Source organism: Zootermopsis nevadensis, unplaced genomic scaffold (genome assembly GCF_977971745.1).
Source record: "Zootermopsis nevadensis isolate Lab colony 2312 unplaced genomic scaffold, Znev_1.0 Znev_ptg000022l, whole genome shotgun sequence".
Taxonomy (NCBI): domain Eukaryota; kingdom Metazoa; phylum Arthropoda; class Insecta; order Blattodea; family Termopsidae; genus Zootermopsis; species Zootermopsis nevadensis.
The window spans coordinates 16535780-16558040 of NW_028259154.1; the positions used below are offsets into that span (position 1 = coordinate 16535780).

Here is a 22261-nt window from a genome sequence, read left to right on the forward strand (position 1 = left end):
TTTATAATTATTAATGGCTTCTGTAACTGATTTTGCTGTTCTTTCCTATGGACAAGATTTCAATACTTTCAAATGCAGTTGGACATAAACGACTCTTTACGCATTCCTGTGTTCCTGTTATTTCATTTGAAAGCCACAAGAAGCCCTCCTTGCACAAAGAGCTGTAAATTCAACACGTCCCCCAGTCGCACCTCTGTGCATCAAAATTGAATTGATTCTCAGATTTTCTTTTCTGCCGTATCCGCTGGACTGTGTGCCGCACAGGCTGGCTTCGCTCTTCTGTAGGGGCAGATGGGCAGAGCGGGGAACATGAAAACCGAATTCATACAATGGTCGGAATACTATTGTCTTCTTCTCCTGCCACTGGGTGTCTCGGGTGGAGTGTTGAAGTTGCTAACTAGTTTGCAGCAATCCTAATTCATACCAGTAGTTCCAGTATTACATACAAAAACTTGCGTTTTAAGACGAATTGGAAATTTTACTATAAAGATTTCTGTCTTCTGGGTTGTTGCGCTGTGTAGACTGGTCGATGTTAACCAACGTTTCAGAGGTCATACTGCCTCCGTCATCAGGGCGATGAGTATGAAGATTTATGTCTTCTGGGTTGTTGCGCTGTGTAGTCTGGTCGATGTTAACCGACGTTTCAGAGGTCATACTGTCTTCGTCATAAGGGCGATCATTGGTCGGTGTACTGTAAAGTCGCGTGATATTCTTTTCCCTTTTCGAACAGCGAATTCAGATGCTGCGTTAGCGCCGTTTGTGCCACGTCCGTAACGTCAGGATGCTGGGCAATCTTTGTGATTAACATCTGCGTGTAGTTGCAATGGCAATTCTGTCGGTCGATGTCATCTAACCAACACGGAACACAAATTGTAGCTTATGACCTGAAACATTAATTCATAGTGAGAACAATTTACATTGGTTCCGTTTTAAAAACAGTACACGCAGACTGTTTTATAGGCCAATCTCATTCTAGATTCTAGTACCGAGTGACCTTTCTTGTTCCCCTCTCGTCTTTTATTTACTTTATCTCTCGTATTTTAACGTCCATTATTTCTAGATGTTCATCTCTTTCCTCCCTCTCTCAGTCGCATTCTGTCATCTGTCCATTAGTTAATCTGTTTTAAAATTTATCTTCGGTTTAAAAATTGGCTTCTTTGTTGGAATTTTGTGTCTAAAATTCCCTACTACCATCACAAAATCATCATAGCAACGTAATTTTGAAATGCCAGTGAATATTTAAAAATTCAGTCTCTACCTCAAAGAGAACACAACACTAATATGGCTGGCATCTGGAATGTAGAGCCGTGTAGTCTGATAGAAGTTTACCAACGTTACAGAGGGCATTGCTGCCTCCATAATCAGGATCATGACGGAGGCCGCCGTGTGAACATTAAATCTTACTTAAAACACGATATCTCGATTATAAAGACCGATTGGTCGATGCTAGTCAAGGAAGTAATTTTTGTTCATTCTGAAACTGATTAAACATTCTGTGGAAAAGAATGTAGGTTTAATGTTAAAGCAGGTGGTATAAATAGTTAAGGTTTGGTTATTAAATGTTAAAAGACATTTTTGGAGATGCCAGTAGTGGTGCAGTGTCTTGGCGTCGGTAAAAAGGTGTTTCTACTCTTACGTAACGACATTGTTTAGACTGCTTAGTTGCTGATGGACCATTTGAGGAGTCCGGATGAGTTACTTTGTGCAATACCTGGCTACTGGCAGACGTCGGTGTGTTTCTTTTCTCAAGCACTGTGACCTTACTTGCTTCAGGGTCGACACAGCCGCTGACGGCAACGCGGAAGGGTATGGCAGTGAAACATGGTCTTTTGCAGGCAAATAAGTTATTTGAATGCAAGAGAGGTGATAAAAGTTGACAATTTAGGACTGACTTAACGAGAAACTTCATACCTTGTAATTTATCACCCAGGAATGTAGGTTATTATGATGGACTTCCAATGTAGCTCTGATGTGTAGACAAGCAATGCATACAGAATTTTGATGGATAAACCTTTGGAAAAGGCAACTTGGAAGATCAAGAATAAGGTTTAATGTTGACGTTACAATGGGCGTAAGGGAGTTAGGTTGTGAGGATGGGAAGTGGATGAAACTGAATATGACTATCATCTTCATATTCGCCGCCGAACACCTGAAATCTGACCTGGATGGAACTGGCTCAGGTTCGCGCCTTGGAATTAACGAAGTTAAATCTTTGGTTTGTGAATAGCGGTGGTCATAATGTGATTGGGCAGTGTGGTGAGACGTGAAGCCAGTAGGAGGAGTGAAATTACCATAACTGCCGCTACCTGGTAACAGCTGTTTGCAGTTCTGAGCCCCCCACTGGCGTGAACCCTCGAAAAATCGTCTGCTGATGATGAAATGTAATAAATGCTACACTGCTGGCTGGAACCGCTCATTCGCGCAAGAAAAGTCGGGGTTAGGGTGGCAACTTTGCAAGGGGAAACTTGCTGGCTTCCGGCTAATGGGTGACCGACCGAGGGTCTGGGACACGGAAAGGGTTCGACCATGCCCTCTCATCTCAAATTGCGGTTAGGTGTCTTGTTATTCTTGTGGAATTATTGTGGTGAAATCTTTCTCCAGATATTTTTGAAGTCTTCACGGCGGGGACCATGAAGATGGCTGACTTTTGGGTCGTGGAGCCGCGTCTGGTAGAATTTTATCTTTTCAGAGTTAATCGCCCTGATGATGGAGGCAGAAGACGCCTTATTCTTTTTCCAGTTTAATTCCTCCTCTCGTTGTTTGGTATTCTTCGATCTCTAGCGTGAGCGACAAACTCAAAGGTCTGTACGCGTGTCTGTCGCGTTTTCCTGAGAATGTAGGCAGCCCGCACTACTGGAGATAATTGTTGCGCAATAACAGAACCCGAGTTTCTGTTGTTGGAGCACGATGTTGGAATATCAGTGTACTCCAGAGAGTACACTTCTCTAATCTTCTTCATTAATACCTATTGCCATAGAGCAGAACCTCTCTGAGAAGTTGATAGTTGCTCGGCTGGTCAACAAATGTTTCGCCTTTTGTTGAACTCCAAGGTTCATCGCCGTGTTCCTAAGAGCCAACCACTGGACCCTGTCCTGACACGATTGAATACCACGATTCGTCTTAATATTATCTCTCAATCTTCCAAGTGATCTCATCACTACACCTATTCCAACCAAAATTTTGTATGCATTTTGCGTTCGTGCTGCATATTCCACTCTCCGTATTCCCTTTGATCTAATCACACTAATAATATTGATGAAAAGTCCCCACAGTCGGAACTTGCTTTCAATTTTTCCCGCGACGGACACTGGCTATTATATGAATAGTATGTACTGTTTATGTCTGTGTGTGTTTGGCTGCACTGAACATGTTAGCAGTAATGACGCTAGATGGCAAAATGTTGTTTTACAAGTGGTGTTACTGTTGGGCGGCTTTTGGAAGTACTTTTAAAGGAAATTACGGACGTGAGGGACAAAGGTAAGGAAGAAAAGGGGCAAAGGATGAAGGTATAAATATGTCCTTCCCCGTCTATTTTCAGCGGACATTTTCTTTAGTTAGTCATTACTTGTAGTTTACACCAGTGAGCGAAATTCTATCCAAATACGTTTTTTCTGTTTTGAATATATTATTTGTGTTCTTATAACTTTTATTACGGATACAGACCTAATTACAACGGAAAGATTCGTTTCCTCACTGCATTTCGTAAAATATTTCCGCATCTAACAGGTTTTTATACGAAAAGGATTCAGTCCGTGCCTCAGAGGAAACACAATATTCCTCCATTACAAATACGAATTACTTAATGCAATCACTGTTACTTCAGAGAATCATACGAAACCCGCTGTGTGCAAAATGCACAATTACAGATTCCACAAGCATGTGGAACGGACGTCTGTAGTTACCACTGGGCATGAGTTCCTTGCTTTATTATGAGATTTTTTAAATCTATGAAATTAGTTTCGTGCTTAGATTACATAATGCACCAAAATAAAAATTGTCTATTTTTAGTAGGCCTATGGAATACCAATACCAAATTTAATCGAAATCAGTTTTGTAGCGGAGGTGAAACAAGAAATTTGAAAGCGTTACCCGGCTATACACTTTTTGCCTTGTAAGTCTACACGTCGTGTGAAACCAAATAGCCACTTCTCTGCTGAAACCGAATGAAAACTCCACAAATGTTACGTACGACCATCTTCGTTTTGTGTATGCACACACATACACACACACACACCAGAAAGGCGACCCAGTGCTCGGTATCGACAGACGCAGAGTGAATGAGTGGGGGGATGTATCGGGTTTGCTTAACGCCGATTGTTATTGAAAATCAATTTGTAAATTGAACGTCATAGAGAGGAGTTGTGCATGGCCCACCATGATATAACCACATTACCACCCCGTCACCCCAACCCCCCACCACTATAGTCACGTGATACCATCCAGTGCTACTTTGATTGACAGCAGCTGTCAGTTCGCTTGGTGTCATGTCCACATCAGCAATATGAGAGCGTTGCTGTGTGCTTTATGCACAGTGTTCAAATGTTTCTTTTTAGTTTCAGTTGTCTTGTCAAATCTGCTATAAAAATGTCATCACCAAATATACGCAAAAAGGATTATAGCTGTTTGATATATGAGTGTCTCACAAAAGTGAAGATGTCGATGTTGGTCTTCTGGGTTGCAACGCCGTGTAGACGTGTAAGTAGATTCCAGCATTGCATCGTTCAAGGTGGAGACTGTGTCGTGGACACAGAACATATCCGAGCTTGGTGACCATTAGAGATGGACGTAAAGACCGCGAAGAGATAGCACACAACGGAGAGCTAACCTAGTCATTCCTTGTTCGCTGTCGGATGTGAAATTATTACGTTTAGGCTGCGGAAGTAGTGCGGCTTGGGCGTATGCCTGCATTAGGAGTGTTTTATAGTTCCTTTGGCTCAAAATAGAGTGCAGTGTGAAAGTCAGTTTATGAAAATGCCACTGATTGTGTCCAAATTATAAGGGGGAAAATATTTTAGAGAAAAGTACCCATGCTCAGACTCTTTGCCGTCTTTCTCCCTCTTGTCGTATCAATCTTCCCTTCTCCTCTTATAAAGAAACACTTCCTTGTCTACTAGAAAAACAAAGGATTTGGTGTCATCGCTTTCCGACCACCGGTGGCCACTAGAGTGAGGTGAGTGGTCAGCTGCATGGGCCGGAGAAAGAGCCTCCAGGATGTGATGCTCTCTTGCTCCCAGTGTAGGTGTGAACATGGTTCCCAATAGAGAAATGCCTCCCTGCACTTATCGGGAGTCGACCGCTGGTGATTCAGGTCGCAGCGAGCATTGTTCTGACAAAGCTATGCCGAATAATAACAACAATAACAAAAACAATAGACAGTAGCTTGAACATTTGATTCGTCATTTCGAATTTCGCCCTTGTCCTCTTAATTCGCGTGAGCTGTTCTACCTTCCAAGAAATCTTTCGAAGGTCTGAGTGGTTGTTGTTCCAGAGTTGACTCTGAATCGAAATGTACAAAAGAGCGCGGACCGTGAAAACTGAATATGCCGTACTTCGAAACCAACAAATGCATACAGATGGAATTATCACTGACAATAGACATGATGATACGAAGGACAAAGTGAATGCTTGCCTGTTTATTGTTCGTAATCATCTTTACATGTTATTGAACCCTACGTAATGTTTGTAGCTCACAACGAGTTGCCAAGTAACGGCATCACTGACCAAACTGCAGGATTATTTATTTATTTGCGTTTTATTTAACGACTGTGTTCATCGTTAAGGATTATATAGCGTCGGTTGATAGGATGATAAAGGAATAATTAATTGGATATGAGTTGAAGGAAGCTATTGTGGCCACATTTAAGGTACTATCACGGCATTTGCCCGCAGAAACTGAGGAAACCCACGACAAATCTGAGGATCGCCAGTCTTCGGGTCAAAATTTGAACCCAGAACCTTGCTAAGCGTTTATACGCTACGGTCAGCAGCAGTTGTCTGAAACGGCTAACGGAAATGAGAGGGTAGTGCAATGATTCGTTCTCAGGACTCCTGAATGCGGAGTGTAAGTCCCCCTATAGTGGGTCAGAAGGCACGTGCTGTATTTTTCAAACAGCTTGTCTACGCTGGCAGTGTAGATGGTGACCTTGGCGGCATCTTGAGGTCCATCAGGCCGACCTGACCACTATGTCCGTCAGCCATGATACCAGTTATTTTCTGTTCTACCCCATATACTCCGTTTCCTCCTCCCACGGGCCTGAGAGATTCCTCTGTAATTTGTAGTTCGATACATCCTTGAGGGTAAGGTGCACTGTTCCTTATACACGTAATAGGGGGTTTACCTGTAAACTTGCCTTGTATCTGTGGGCATCTCTCTTTGTTCTTCTAGTTCCGTGCAGGAATGGTGTAACTCTCTGCACGCTCGTTACAAATCTGTTTTATAACGTAAGACAGTCGTATGGTCCATTTTGGTGTCTGTCAGAGGAAGAGTATTGAGGAGAAAGTTGGGACCAAAGAAAGAGGCTGCTGTAAGTGAAAATGCGAACTTATTTCTTCACGTGTTGAAAAGTGTTAGGATGCCTGTATTCAAATGTAATACATCGGCATCGATTTAATTATTTAATAAAAATACTCCACTGATTGTGCCAGTAAAACTAAATCGCGAATGGGTAGATGGATATTGTTCCCTGTGAGGCCTTTGTAATTTGTGTCCTTTGATCCGTACATAACAGGCATGCACTAGGAATAATTTCTAGGCTGTTAAGATGCAGAAAAATATGTATTGACCATTTGAAGTTCGACGCTGAACTGAATAATACTGAAAAATTCAGCCCATGCCGCTAAAAAAATCTTTATTGCGAGGATCAGGTTAATGCTGTTAAGGAAATATCGCTGTTTATTCTGAGAATCACACGAAACCCACTAAGTACGCTGTGGGCATAATGATCAGTTGTCGATTGTTAAAAACAGATGGTACACGTAGTTACCACCAGTCTCCAACTGTTTAATTCCTGATTCCAGGTTACTGGTCAGCACTTCAGTAATGTCCTGAGTTACATAACTTAATTATGTGGTAGAACAGGTGTCCATGCCGTTCATCGAGAAATGGCTTATCTGTGTTCCCGAACAGCCCCGCAAATATCTTATGAGATCTGGTTCTGTATCTTCAGATGTCACATGTAGTAATTTTGCTGACATTACACGAATTGTACTTACATACGTCCTATATTTTGTGGCTTAGGATATAAAGCACACTATATTCCCTTCAGAATAGGCATACTTAGTGTACAATTGATAACATTGTATTTGCTCATATTAAGATCGACACGTAAACTATTCAACCATTATATTTCGAGAATTGTATACTATATGGATGCATGCTTATTGTATTTTGAAACTTACCAATAAATTCTATTGAACCTCGGCGCATATAATGCATGTAAATCCATTTAATGTAGCGTTTCAAAATAAGGTTAGGCCTGTGTTTGAATGCGCGTTACATTCGGGTAAATGCGACGTATCGTTATAGACCAAAACTGTTGTTTCTTGTGCAGAAAGGATTTTGTGAACACTAGTATTGTCAACATCTTCCCATTTTGTATTTGAATGTATCGTATCTCATATTCGATTTACCAGTTTGATGCAAAACTGTTTATGAAGATGAGCTGCTGAACGGGATGTGGTTAGTGGTCTAGCCCAAAAGATAGAAGTGCCGGGGGCAGGTTAAGCTTGAAATGTGCATGTGTGTTGCTGTTCGTAATGATGGATTCACGCTCTCAGCTGTAGAACTGAACAGTGAACAGATCACGAAATGAACATACTTAAAGAAATTGATGCTCATTCCTCCTTAAAACCTCTGAAGCCGAAACTTGTCTAATAATAATTAAAGATTCAGACCGTACGTCAAAGAAAACAGTGCCTCTCCATTAACAAGGCTGTTCAACACTGCTCAGGAAAATAACTGCTGTTTACTTTGAGAATGTATGAAGCCCACATACACGATATACGATACATTCTGTTGGCAAAATCCAGAGTCAGTGATTGTTAAAGTAGGTGTTGCAGATAAATGTCACTGAGATTTAAAGGGTTAAAAGAAGTACCAGTGTGACTCATCGTGGCACCGTTCTGTCTGGATTTTGACACTGAATATATTAGCTTCATTCTTGAGTTATGTTTGTATCTTGGGTGAAGAATCTGTTATTCTTATAGAAGGTTGTATTGTAGTTTCTTCAGTTTTGGCAGGATAGCTCCTTGAAGTCTTATCTAAATATCCAGCAATTACTCTGCCCTTAAATAGCATTTTAATCATGAATACAAACTCTGTTTTAAAGGCGATCATTTGTATGAAGGAGGCGAAGATAAAAACATTAAAATACGTATGGCTTATTTAGAGGAAACAGCACATTTTAAATGTTTCGAAATGTTTGCTTCTCATGATGTATTTGAATATGATTCCCTGACCTTTTACAGTGTTGCAGATAGCCACTATTAAAGACAGGCCAAGTATTACTATAAATAATTTCTGAGCCCATAAGCATTTGGACCTAATTGTATTTTTCTCGCTGTTTCCGTTGTTTGCACTCCAATGTACTATCTGTCTGAGAGGAGAATTGACTCTACCTTCAAACAAATCTGCGCAGGCGCATGGCGTTCTAATGCGCGGTACAGAAACACCGGTTGACTTAGTTGTGTATTAGTTTTCTAACTTTGTAGTGTTTCGTGTAATTCTCATATTTTTAATATTTCATAGTTTATATAGAATTTAGTATATTAGTTGGGTCACTAGTAACACCAGTGGTATCAGATATCATACAAACTGCTCCAACAGTAGGAACATTTTAAAATAGAGGCATTGTTTTTAGGATAGCATTTAGCATTACTTCACGGCTTGAAGGTCGAATTGATTCTCTGCTCATACAGACAGTAGTATAAGTTATATTACCAAGAAACGATTGTTACTGTCTAACCAAACATATCAATGTCAATAATGACGACAAAGCAAAAACATTTACGCATTTTGTTAACACGTCTTCGAAGCTCGGAATTGTTTTTCTACAAATGAATAAATAACTTAAACCTTGCTACTTGTAGATCCGTGGGAAGCTGTCTGTTGAGAACATCCTGGCCATCTGGGCGATGGTGATATTGTATTTGTATAGCCATATTGTTTTATGAGAGATTCTGACAATTTTCCTTGATTGTAGGAAGTCTGTGTACTTGTGATGATTCTTGCGGAGGTCCCTGAAGATGACTGAATAGACGAAAAATACCGAGATTATATCACACAATTAATAGTTGTAGGTTACTGGTATTGACGGTAGGATTGTAGTAAACAGTGGAGTTAATTTGTTTGTTTAACGACGCTGTCATTGCGCAATTATATGAAGGCCTGCGGTCTAATGATATGGTGATAATGAACAGTGATTTGGAGAGGATATGGAAAGAGGCGATCGTGGCGTATTTCTGGAAAGATTTTTCTTTGCCGCAACATCCAGACCAGCTCTGGGGTCTACCCAGCCTTATAAACAATGGGTACCAGCTTCTTTGCTTCAGAGGTAAAGCGGCTGGGACTTGAAATTGACCATTAATGTGTGGAGCTATGCCTCTACTCCCCCCGTACGTCTATATGACAGGTGTTTATTTGTTTGGAGGCATTGAGTAAAACCACGAAACACCAAATTCATCGTACCTTGTCTCGAGGCCGAGATTTGAGCCGGGAATCACTCGAATACGACGCAGGGATGCTAACCACTCGGCCATCTCTTTTTGTTGTAGACTTACTGTGACGTTAGCATGACTCTCCGTGGAAAATTTGCATACAGTTACACTTATTGTATTAACGTTTATGGTTTTCAGAAACATCCCAACAATTTAAACGCTGTTAACAAATCTACGGATCGTATTACTTAATGTGAAGACTGAGTCATTGCAATAACATTTGAGTATACTTATGTATTTTTTATGAGTGAACTCAGTTCTACTATTTAATCCTTTTGGAAATTGTGTTTTTAATATGTAGTTGGTATAACCTGTTATAAAGCTATGGTCTGGACTGGCGAAATGTTACGGGTAACATGTAATTCTCATATACTTGTCCGTCTTATTTTTGCTTTCTTTTCCTGTGGTGTTTGGAAGACGTAAATTGTAGGCCCCGAGGTTAGAGGTTCATAGCAACAATGCGGTGATTAAGGTGCACCGTTTTAATAAGAATACCTGCGCATTGCCAATCCATGGCCCACCTTAAACAAAAAGGAAACACGTTTCTCCGCCCACTCTAACCTCAATTATGAGTAGAGTCGAAAATAATCAGCAGATGCATGTGGAGGGATATCGAGGTAGAAGAACATTAAGGATCAGGCTAGAACGCAATCAAATTAGAACTAATCCCAACAGGGCAAACTAAACGTGCGAATAGGAAATGTAATTGCAGAGGGGGTGTAAAAATGGGAGGGGAATGTTGGGAGAAATAAAACGAGGTAATTTTCTTTCCTCCAAAATCTTGAGAATTATCATACCGTTTTGAACCTTCGTTGTATGGAAAGCAACTAGCAGACTGCTAATTAAAACAGGACATTTAGCTCCCAACCGAAACTTTTCGTAAATGTTTTGTGTATCTCGCTATATATACCTAATAAGGGGCAATTACGAAAACTGTTTTCTGTGTGCACCCTTTAAGTGTAAGCGTTGGCTTCCAACACTAATTGTCCGTTCAGAACTGCATTTGAAAAAGTTACTTTCAAATTGCCCAAGCTCTCAGAATTGCTTTAGTTATGTGTGTTACCTTTATTTCTCTCTAAAAGTTTCTTCCATTGTCTGTTGCATTAACAAGCTGACACTGAATTGGTTTGTCTGTCATTTTCGTGGCCACTCTGTTAAGATCATAAAGTGACGCTGAGTGTCAAAAGCCTACTTAAACAAACCGATGTGGGATGGGGTTATTTGTAGTAGTAGGAAAAACTGAAGGATATTCTAACCCTTTCCATGCTGTTTCTTAGCAAAGGAAACCCTATTCGTCTAATACGTTTCCAGGGCAGTGAGCAATTTGTAGCGATGCTGTAACGCTGCAACAGCTTTTGTTGCTGATAAATGTCGGGTGGGATATTTTTCACCGATCTTGTCAAAATACGAATAAACCAGCATTTTCAAGCGCGATATTTCGTGCATAACTTTATAAGGGGTTAAAATCGTTTAATGCTGTTATTAACCGGGATAAAGCAAACAAAGCTTTATAAATGAAATTTCAGGCCCCCACCGTGTCGTGTATGATGATGGCCCATGTAGACTGGTACAGTCAATAATATCTTCTAAGCTTCGAAACTTCGTACACTGACCACATTGGCAGGTTTAATGATTTACACATAAAAGATTTTACAGAATTTCTGAGCTGTCTTACTGCGTACCTAAAAAGACGTATCAATTGCCATGAATTCTAGAAATGGGCGTATTCAAGCTGCCGCCATGTTCATGTTTTTAGTTTGTAAATAGCGAAAGCTTTCATTGCTATCTCGACTTGTTATAAAAATAAACTGATGTACAATAATAAAAATGCTTACTGTATATTTCCCTTTATCAGTGTTTATAATTTACTTTCGTGACACTGCACAGTAGAAGCCTTTGTGGTCGCTTAGTGACTGAAGAGGGAGATGCAGACCCTTGGACGATAGGTTCTTATACAGATATCGAATGAAAGTAATTGTAACACTTCAAAACTTTTAAGAGGATCAAAAGGCAGTTTTGATCGTTCTAGATCTTCTCCTTCCTGCTTTCAGCTTTTATTAGATGTCGCTCACATGTGCGTATGGTGTGTTTGCAGATCTGTGACGTGACTCCAGCAAGCTGGCCGCGAGTACCGTCACCAGTATGAACCCCCATTACCACCCCTACACGGAGTTAAACTCCCCTCACTCCCCTCCCCCTGATAACAACAATTACCACGGTCATCCCCCACACCCGCATCACCCCGGGTCGCAGCCCATGAGCAATGGACACGTGATGGGGCCGAACCATCATCACCACCACCCTCCAGGAAGCACGGGCCCCCCACCGCACCCTGGACCGCACCACGACCACCACCAACACCCACACCATCAACATCCACCATTTGGAAGCGGGGGTCCACCACCGGGAGGTCCCATGCACCACCCGCACCATCACCACCTCAACAATAACAACAACAATAATAACAATAACAACTGTCCGACGGTGAAGGTGTGCGCGGGGTGTGGCGGGAAGATCGTGGAGCGGTTCCTCCTGCACGCACTCGACCGCTACTGGCACAACGGATGTCTCAAGTGCACGTGTTGCGGTGCGATGCTAGCGGACATCGGCGGCTCCTGCTTCACTAAGGCCAACATGATCCTCTGCAAGAACGACTACTACAGGTAGGAAACCTCCTCTCTCATGTCATCTGTCGGCGGCATTCAAGTTTCTTTTCGCTGTCTTTCAGACGCGTCCCTAACGACGTGCAGATAAACCCCGAGCGATGCGTGTTCACAGGCCTTTTTTTTTTACAAGATTTTGAGTCTTAGGAACAGGTAAACGATTCGTTCATTTCGTGAAAAGACAGGGGAGCAATGGGGAAATTTGCGAAAGGCTCCGCAAATGTAAAAAATAAGTTGCTGACCAAGAACAAGCATTTCTTGACCTCCTCCAGTAACTTCCAGCCATCTTCATTTAAATTTATAAAATTATGTACTACAGAATTTTTGGCCATTACCCATGGCAGGACTACAGTGCGCCAACATAAAGACAACATTTAATACAAAAATTATCATTTTGTACCCACTATATGTATGTTAAATTATTCTTTGTATTTTATTATGGAATTTTGTCACTTTCAGTCACCGGGAGAGGTCTCAGTCACCAAGGTTACTGTTGTAAAATGTGCGCTTAGGGACCTAACCTGCTCTCTTAATATGGACTGTATGGAAAAACAGACATTCGATTTACACGTTTTCGCATAATCAGCTTACGCGCCATACCGCTGCATGCATTTAAGTCCTGTGAGTGACCAAGTATTCATATAAGATTGATAAATGGACATTTGTATCCCACGTCGTGTATTATTAGTTTGCACTGTTGTGGAAGAAATTAAGGCTTAAGTGCTACCAGAATACACAACGAATAAATTAAATTGTTCTTCTCGCCCCTTTGTCGCTGAATCATGCCTCAAGGATGAACGATAAGCCACAGAAGACAGACATTTCTGCCCAGTAATCTCATACTTAAGGTTAATTGTATACATAATTGGACTATGAACATTTGTCTTTTTCTGTTGTAATTATCGTTTTTTTTAGATTGGGGAAAAAGTTGGCCCCTTAGTTCATCGTATCTGGAATGAAATTTATTTATTAGATTAAGGAAATAGACACCTTTGGTACAATAATAACAAGGCCTGGGTACCATCGTATTGTTTCATTGAGTAATGTAGCTTTAAGCCTTTCGGGGGTGGACGAAGAACGTGTTTCCTCTCTGTGGCATCCGAAGAAATCAATAATCTGTACCACGTATATAGGTATTACACAGAGTTAGCACCAAATAAAGTGACACTTTGTGACCGCAGATTATTGGAATAATGCTGGCTTTTTATCTAGCGCAAATGTGTCGCTTTTCATTAAAATGGATTTCGTAAGATAGTCGCTAGGTTAGAAGTAGACAATTATTTTTAAGTCCAGGTTGGCTAGTTGAATCCCCATAATGTTTTTTCAGTACCCAAATTTCACTCTCTGAAGAAAAGTGTTATTACCAAGTACCACCTACTTTGGCATTTTATGACTGTATTTTACCCACAGAGCTTATATATGGGTTTTCTACAAACAGATTGTTTCTCTGAAAAGTATTAACGAATTTGCTCTTGTAAAGAAGGCGCGTTGTATTAGATGCCAATTGTAAATAGCTTCTTGTTAGATAAAGTAACTTGGCTATCAGTTTGACTACGGGTGGACTGTACGGACAAGTCGTGATACCTCGGATATGAAGCATAAAGAATCCCTCTTCGGATGCCGAGTGAAGAAAGAGTTTGAGTTGTCCCTGGGGGCACTAGAGGAGCTACTTTGCTCCATTTGTTGCGGGTTGCAGCTCCTTCATCCTGCTCGGATTCCCCCTGCTTCGACCCCTAGCCAGAAAGAAAATATATGAGGAAAGGTGAAGGTCTGAAGCAAGATCATAACATGTCGGTAGTCAATCATGAAGTCACATTTCAGCGCAGCCATGTGCTTTGTAACAGGACTTGAACATGCTTCGTCCATCTTCACGGTATAAGCACGATGCAGGCGCAAGAAGAGAAGCTGAAAGTGCAGTCAAATATAATATTTATAACACTTGGGAAGCCTGGGAAATCAGGTATCCAAAAAATGCATCGTTACCTGTGAATTTCCTGAATGCGATTTAGGAACGTGTTAAATTTTAACACGAGGCGTGTTTTAAAACCTATAATTTTTAAACATTCTTAAATTGGAATATTAGTCGAAGCATAAATTGGCTAAACGGCCTGATCTATGTTTATGATGAGTTACAATTGCCAAGAAGATTAGGATAGTAATTTGAAAGTGTTGCCATGGAAACGTTCGGGGCCTGGAAGGTAGTGACGACGTGCTGTCAGTAAGGAGTACTTTGTCTTTGGAAAACGAGGAAATACTTGGGTCAGTGATCTCTGAGAAAACCGGTACTGGAGGATAGTATTGAGCACGTACAGCTGGTGATGAACGACGATGACACCGACCTCTAGTGACCGCAGGTAGAATCTAAAAACAAGCTGTTCGAAGTCTTATAGGTTGAAGTTTTCTGACATTTTGAAACTTCAAAAGGAGATTTTCATTTTTGAACCTCGGCATTACAAATTTGTACTGGAGGAGGGGCGGAGACGCATTGTATAACTTATTCGGAGGTGACGTTTATTTTGGTCGTAGATAGTTATTGGCATACGAGGAAGCATTTCAACGACCAACTGCATGGTCCTGGAGATTTCTTGGACTGTTGGCAGTTGTTTAACCACTCGCCAAATTTTCTGCTTTCTTGATAGGCTCATCGCAGTATTCACAAAAATCCGCCATTGCATATTATTTACAAGCATTAAATAGAAGACATGGTTGGTCTAGCTGAAGAATGAGGCATGTACCACAAGTTCATTCCCGGGTGGTGAGGGTGGCACAGCAGTGACCATACGTAATCCGCACCTCATGTGCCCACTGTTGTACTGTGGCACCGTAAGTGCCGAGCCGCTACTCTCCGGGGATGCCTCATTGAAAAGAAGGTAGGAAAGTGACGACTGGAAAACGCGCCGGATTGTCGGCAGTTATAGATTCGCCTCGATACGTAGCAGTCACAAAACTTCAAGTGCGTTTATTCCCTTTGTAAACATGCGGCAGGCAAGAGATTTGGTCATGCGTAACTCCGCTGTTCCGAAGTGGAGAACATAGGTCTTTAACCAAAATAGTTCTTAAACTGCGGAAGTATATGGAGGTGAGTGGTCAGGTGGACACTTCCGCGGTCCTGTTTTCCTCGAACTCGGCTCAGTATAGCCTACAAAAAATTGGTCTTTTATCTAAGTGTCATAAAAGACCAGCCTGGTTAAGTTGTGTGACATTTGTTTTAAACGTGCCGTAATATTTAGCGAAATGCAGTGAAAATAGTTTTGTATTATTCTGCTGCTTTTCGCCATATGTATGTAGTGGAAAGTAAAAATCATGACCACAGGTGTGCAACATCCCAAAGAACGCATTTGCAGTACTCCGTTGGAGTAGGACCTGCAACTTTTCACTCTTGTTTGAATTTAAACATTTCACAGTTTCTCCAGGCCACAGTATTGTAGAAATTTAGTTTAGCTGCGAAAAATCGTGACTGAGGGAGCGGGAAGAAGAACAGATGAATCTGAAGTGCCCCGATAAAGCAGTGAAGCCAGTTGCAAAGTAAATGCAGTAAAACGCCTTCATTAGCGACAAGTCCGTGAAGCTTTTCGTTGTTAAACAAAACCACAAAGTGTCTGGTCGTAAAAGGGTATATAAATAGAGAGAAGCTTATTTTTTATATATATTCTTTACTTCTCCATATGTACTTCCTCCAGAGGAGGGCAGTGACGTAGTGTGATGTGCTGCGGGTGGTGAGCCTCCAAGGGGAAAACTCGATTTGTTGGGGCGCAGAAGTGACGGGAGAGCGAGGCCTGGCAATCAGCTAGATGGGAGACAAGGCGAGGGAATGCGCCCAATCAGGACGGGTACTGCAATAAGTTTCGTTCCCTCACTGCCAATCAGCCCACATACACACAGTTGTATTAGGGAATTTCCCTTTTTTCCCCGTTCGTTCCGTGATCTAGCAGTTTCTTTCTAGCTGTAGTCCACTGGTGTTAGGTCAAGGGATTTGTTTTTCTTTGTATGGGAAACACAGTTTAGACGAGGAATTTTTTCGTTATCTTTTCCATACCATTTATAAGATTTTTCACTGTATCGTATTAGTCAATATTATTAGCGTGCGTTATTTTCAGGTTGAACACGAGTGAAGTTCTGGTCTGTCATAATTTAACTCGAGACTTTTTTACATTTTCATCTTCACGCTACCGCCGCTTTAACCTCGGTGCCCACTGGACTGGATGGGCCCGGGGTTGATGTTAACGTGATGGCGAAAACAAAGCTTTAACTGATAATTAGTATAATAGCATAATAGTACAGTAGTAGTAATTTGAAAGTTCTGTTGGCGTCTCTCCGCACGTGGAAGGTTTTTGACCTTGTAAAGTCGGAAGTTCTAGTTAATTTATGAACAAATTATTGTATTTCGTTAATATCTTACTGCCATATATTGTTTTTTCGAGGCTTATATAATGGCAGCTTGCCCCCCCCCCCCCCCCCCCCACGAGTGTTGGAAGATTTTCCATTTTTCCAGGAAATGCGCAACAAGAAACAAAATTTTATTGTCTATAAATGGACCATCATGACATATAAGGTAAACTAGTTCCCACATCTTGTTCCAATTAACCAAGTCCCAATTGATATTCTCAAGGAGAAGTCGTTTCTACAAATCCATTTGCTTGCAGACATCTTGAGGCCGCTGAACGGGTCAAATCACGTACGATAGGGGGCGGGGAGAACTATTTAGTCTACTGTGGAAGCTGTTTATGTTCTTGATTGCCTTTTTTTTCCCTGACGCCATGCCTTGTCAGCTAATGGACTGGACTTGCTTACGTGCTACCCTCTCTACTTGACCCTGTGACCTGACCCGCATAGTCTCTGAGTACTAATTGATCGCATGATAAAATGTGACTTCACGACTCATTTATTGTAACACGCACAATGATTGTTGTATTTCTTGAGAACAGTGTTGCCATTTCGATTAATTTTCCTCATTCTAGGGAAACTTATTAACATTTCCATAGAATGAGGAAGATATTCTGATGACGAAGATTTGCCATGAGGGATACATGTCTTCCAGGGTAACAACTTATTTCTAAAACAATGACTGCTTCTTTCTTGGTTTGATATTTTTAACATTCGGGAATGTCTGTGGGAAATTTTTTGAGTGAAACATTTTAGATATGAAAGTTGCGTTGAATTTTCCTTGTAACGTTGATTGCGGACTTCCGAAATAATATTTTATCGACATCTTTTGAGTAGTTTTCAGTCAAGAAACATGCCCTCGGGTATTACCTCAGAACTGTTCGTTCATTTTACGACGTTGGACCCATCAACGCCTGTATTTTGGCTCGCCTGTAGCTTTTCTGGTTTCGCCAAACTAGAAGAATTATCTGTCTGCAAATAAGGAGCCCGAGTTGGGGGAAAGCCCGATAGATAATGTAATAGAATTTCCAGGAGCGACGCCTGTTCTAAACGAGTTGCATAGTTAAACGGGAGGAACCCCAAACGCATAGCAGAACTGATAAAAAAAGGGAAAGAGAGAGAATGCAAAGAAAAAAGCGACGTACGTTATGATGGAACAGTTAATGAATTGCCATGTTTACTTTTCACAGCGCGCCCTTTTGATAAATTTCGGTACTCCTGGAATCTCCCTAGCGTCCTTCCATTTCCCCAATCGCTGGGAATTGTCTCTGTAGCTGGCAATCTCCTCCACATTTGCCGCTCTTTTTTGTCCCTTTTTTGGCTCTCATTTGAATACTTTCATGTGTTTTTACGCCATGCTCTCCGAGTTCTTTAGATTTTTAATCATTTCACTCTTATACACCAAATATGTAGCTTTCATGTTAGAATCGAATGAAGTATAGGTTTCACGGTAAGATATCAGAGGACAGCACTTGCAGGAAGGAGTCGCTGGGTTGCATATTTTGAGTGTGAAACGTAACCTTGGTTCAAGATAAGTTATCTCGTATCTTGCGTAAAACATGGAAGACGCACATGTGTGGCTGCTTGGTGTCTTGTGGATGTGTATATTGATATCAGAGAGATGACGTAACGGATAATGTAGACATTTGCGTGATTGGGTAGTTTTAAATTTACTCTTCGCGTTGTGTTCGTTGATAAAGTGGTTGTTAAATCGAGGAAGTTGTGATCTGGGCTGAACGTAGAGCACGCGCGAGGAAAACGTTGCATGGAAATTTGGTCGATGTGGGAAGAGACCAGTCGGACGTAGCAGTGTGGAAGGTTTCGACAGTTCTCGTGTACTCAAAGACTGACTTGTGTTCTGGCAGTTACCTCGACCTCGGTTTGGAAAGGGACATATTGTGCCGGCTGGCTGTTGTGAGTCGCTTGTAAGCAGATTTCAAGCTCTGGGGATTACCAGTATTTCGCAGCCTTGTTTGACGGTGTGACTGCAGCTTAAAGAAACACTTTTAAACTTAGCTGGGACACATTTCTTCTGGCTCCCTGGTTTCGTTATTGTCTGACAAGGTTGTACTTACCAGCAGCTATGCTAGCCTCAAAGCGACACCCTTCAGTAGTGAAGACAGTGTCCTTGGAAGGGCATAATATAGTTGAAAATAAAAGAAAGCTGTGTGTGGTAAATGAGTAAAAACAGATGGCTGAAGACAGCAAGAAATTGTAAACCGACGGGGCAAAGATTAATAGAAAGGCCAATGGGACACTGAAACAGAACTCTGTTGCCAATAAATACATTACATTAGGCGATTAATAATTGAAGAATGTGCACCGCCTTAACGGTAATGAAATGTGGGTGATTTCTTGCCTTGCTGAGCGTACAGTAAATTTCTGAAGAAGGACTCCGCTCCGTGGAGTTGGCACTGGATCTCTCATTGGCGTGAGGTGTACAGTGGTGCGACAATATGTTGCCAGGTGCAAGTGTCTTGCGTCCGCTCATGCGGAACCATTCTGTGGATCAGGTTCCCTTCTCGTCGAATTGGAAGAACTGGTTTTCGAATTGCAGCAACATGGCAGTTGTTAGGTTTTTCTGTTACTGTGCAATTAAGAAAGAGTGAAGTGTTTCTAGATTTTCCTCGTCTGAGGAATTAGCTCCCTGACATCAGAGGCTGTAGCTGTTAATTGGTCATTGATGTTCTTGCAGTGTGAGGAGGTCAGACATCTGCAACACACGGTTGGACAACTGATCACCTTCCACGAACAAACATGGAGCTTGTAGCGTCTACACTTGCATGGCCATTGTACTGCTCTGAATAATGATTGGCTGACTCTTATTTAACGATGCTTCAACTTCTTCCATTCAGATGGGAAGATGGTGAATGATGAATAGGTTGATGATGGTCTGTTTTAAGGCAGTATCCTCCTTTTGCCTGGAGTGACTGTGGAGAGTGCTTTATAAACATGTTCTTTGTCCGTGTCTCATTAAGATAGGTCAGCGTTTGTTACAGGGTAACCTCCGAGCGTTATGAATTACACTGTAAGATATACAGACCTAATATGAAACAAGTGGAAAATTTACGTTACCAGTAACAATCGTGGATATGCATCAGCTAATAATATTGCTGTCTTCTGGGATGTAGCACCGTACAGTCTGGTAGATACTGATCGACGTTACAGTGGAACTTATTGCCTCCATCATCAGGTTTAAATCTTCGGTCAGTATCTATGAAACTTAGCGGTGCTACGTGCCAGCAGACAGCCATCTTCATAATGTCGTCGTGACAACCTCAAAACGCTTATAGATATGAAACTTATGGGTACCTGTTAGATTCGAAGACTTTGAACGAGATAGGACAGCAATAAGATGGATGATTTGGGGGGGGGGAGGTAAATGATCATGACAAGGTATTGTCAAGAAGTGGGTTATGCTGTTAGCGACACTGAATCTTCACTTTTATCAGAAAGTCGGTTGGGTGCGTGGTTAGGTTTTGCGTGTATAAACGGAAAGTCGATGCGGGGGACCTCACCAAACTGCTAGATTTTGCGGTAGACAAAGATTAAATTTGTAACACCTGCGAGACACAAGCCACGCCGTATGAAGTATTGTTCCAAAGTGGGATAAATAAAATTTCAAGTTTTTGGGCCTTTGTGATGGCTTTATTGTCTAAGCTATGCGAATATTTCCATAATTGTGGCAACACAGCGGCAGTTGGCCTGAATACAGTGCCTTATTGTGGGGACTGATACACTCGTATCTACCGGTTGTTGTCGGCTTCGCCTACAGCATTATCAGTTGTAAAGGGGGGAGACAGGTCTGCGTGATAAGGTAATGTAAGAAAAATAAGGAACAATAGACTGTACCCTCCTATCGCTCAACACTTTAGCGCAGGTCGAAGGAATATCCACATGAGAATTATTCATCTATTGGTTATTTGTTGTTGTTACAAATATTCTTAATCAGGAAACCGCGTGTTCCGACGGAGAATAATAGTTTTTCTGCCCCTTCCTTGACTTCAAAACGTTGAATGCTGTTCTTTGTTCACATATTAAAGAGGACTGAGTTTTCAGAATCTTTAATTTTCGCACGTCGCGAAATTTAGGGACACTTGCTACTTCTTGCGGCGTTTATTACAGGATTGTCCCCGAAACTGGCGCCATTTGACTGGGAGAAGCGCAGCCCACAGAATTCTGAATTATATTTAGGAAAAAGAATGTAATTAGATTAATTTCAGACGGTCCGGAAAAAAAGGCATAAAAGGGACGAGGAAACGAAATGAAAATGTTGCGGTCATCTCTTCTCCCCGCTTCAGCCCCCGGCCATCCATCTCGAACCCCTTGTAAAGAGCTCCACGCCTCCAAGTGCAAATTGAATTTAAAATGGCGGTGCTGCCGACGTTGGATTTGTAGGTATTTCGTCATGTGTGGGCTTGCTGGCGTTAATTTGTGCGTGCTAGTGTGTGATTGTGCACAAGAAAGTGCTGGAACATGAGACTGGCCGTCTAGTAGAAAGATTCTACACTCCATGCGCGGATAAACTGAAAGCTTCTCAGTTGACACGTAGGTCTAATTTTGCAGCCGTATACAGTTTCGGCTTCTGTATGTGGGGACGAGTGGCAGAGGCGTGAGCCCGGCCGCCATATAAATAAATGGCACTCAACATGTTATTGAGATTCATTCTTAGTAGGCTAAACATTATTAGGGAGAGCACATCTAAGAAGAGTGAGTGGACGGGGCAACAGAGATGGGAAATGCATATCAAATTTTAGTCTGGAAATCTGAAGCGAAGAGACCAGTGACCCAAAACAGGGTCCAGTGGCAAGATAATGTCAACACGACGACAAAGAGTCCTTTTCTAACAGAGGCGTGTTATTTCTCGACCACCTGAATAACTGAGATTTGAGGTAATCATGGAGGTGGCTGTCTTCTGAGTCCACCATCAGGGATTAATCGCCCGGATGATGGAGTCAGCAATCATCACCGAAAGATCAGTAAACTTCTACCAGATTACACGTTACAACAGTCCAGATTATTAGCTCAACTACTACAGGCATTCCCGGAATTTAATCTGCTTTTTACTCGTGAGTGTATGCTAATTTTGACTTGGTATCGTCATTTCCAAATATTTGAACTTTACCGGTTGGCGAAGGTTTTGTTAGCAGCATCAGACCTATCATTTTGTTTCACATTCTGGTAACGAGATATGAATGGCTTTTTCTGCTCATCACATCACGATGAACCAGTGTCCAGTCCATGTTAAACCTCGTACTTATTCGTTATCTTCACTTCCCATTGTGAGTACATGGCTTCTTTGTCCCAAAGCTATATAAACTATCGACTGTAATCTGCAGAACAAAAGTGTCAGCGTTCATTACTGTCGCTCGGTATATTAATAATAAGACTGTTATTATAAATGATAAATGAATTGCAAGATATCGTTAATGGAATGTCTTTCATCTGTTACTAATGACGTGACCTAAATCAGAGCTGTGTTTCATTTTGTATGGAACTGT

The 22261-nt window shown here is 41.5% G+C and overlaps 1 protein-coding gene across 20 annotated transcripts in view; it reads left to right on the top strand.

Annotated features, from left to right (window-relative positions):
• Nucleotides 1-22261, top strand: part of LOC110833901 (uncharacterized) — a 442516-nt gene that overhangs the window by 222251 nt on the left and 198004 nt on the right. For all 20 annotated transcript variants that reach the window (XM_022072476.2, XM_022072477.2, XM_022072480.2 and 17 more), the window contains one exon: nucleotides 11810-12377. In XM_022072476.2, coding sequence (XP_021928168.1) covers nucleotides 11857-12377 — 521 coding nt within the window. In that variant the 5' untranslated portion in view covers nucleotides 11810-11856. The remainder of the gene's footprint in view (nucleotides 1-11809; nucleotides 12378-22261) is intronic.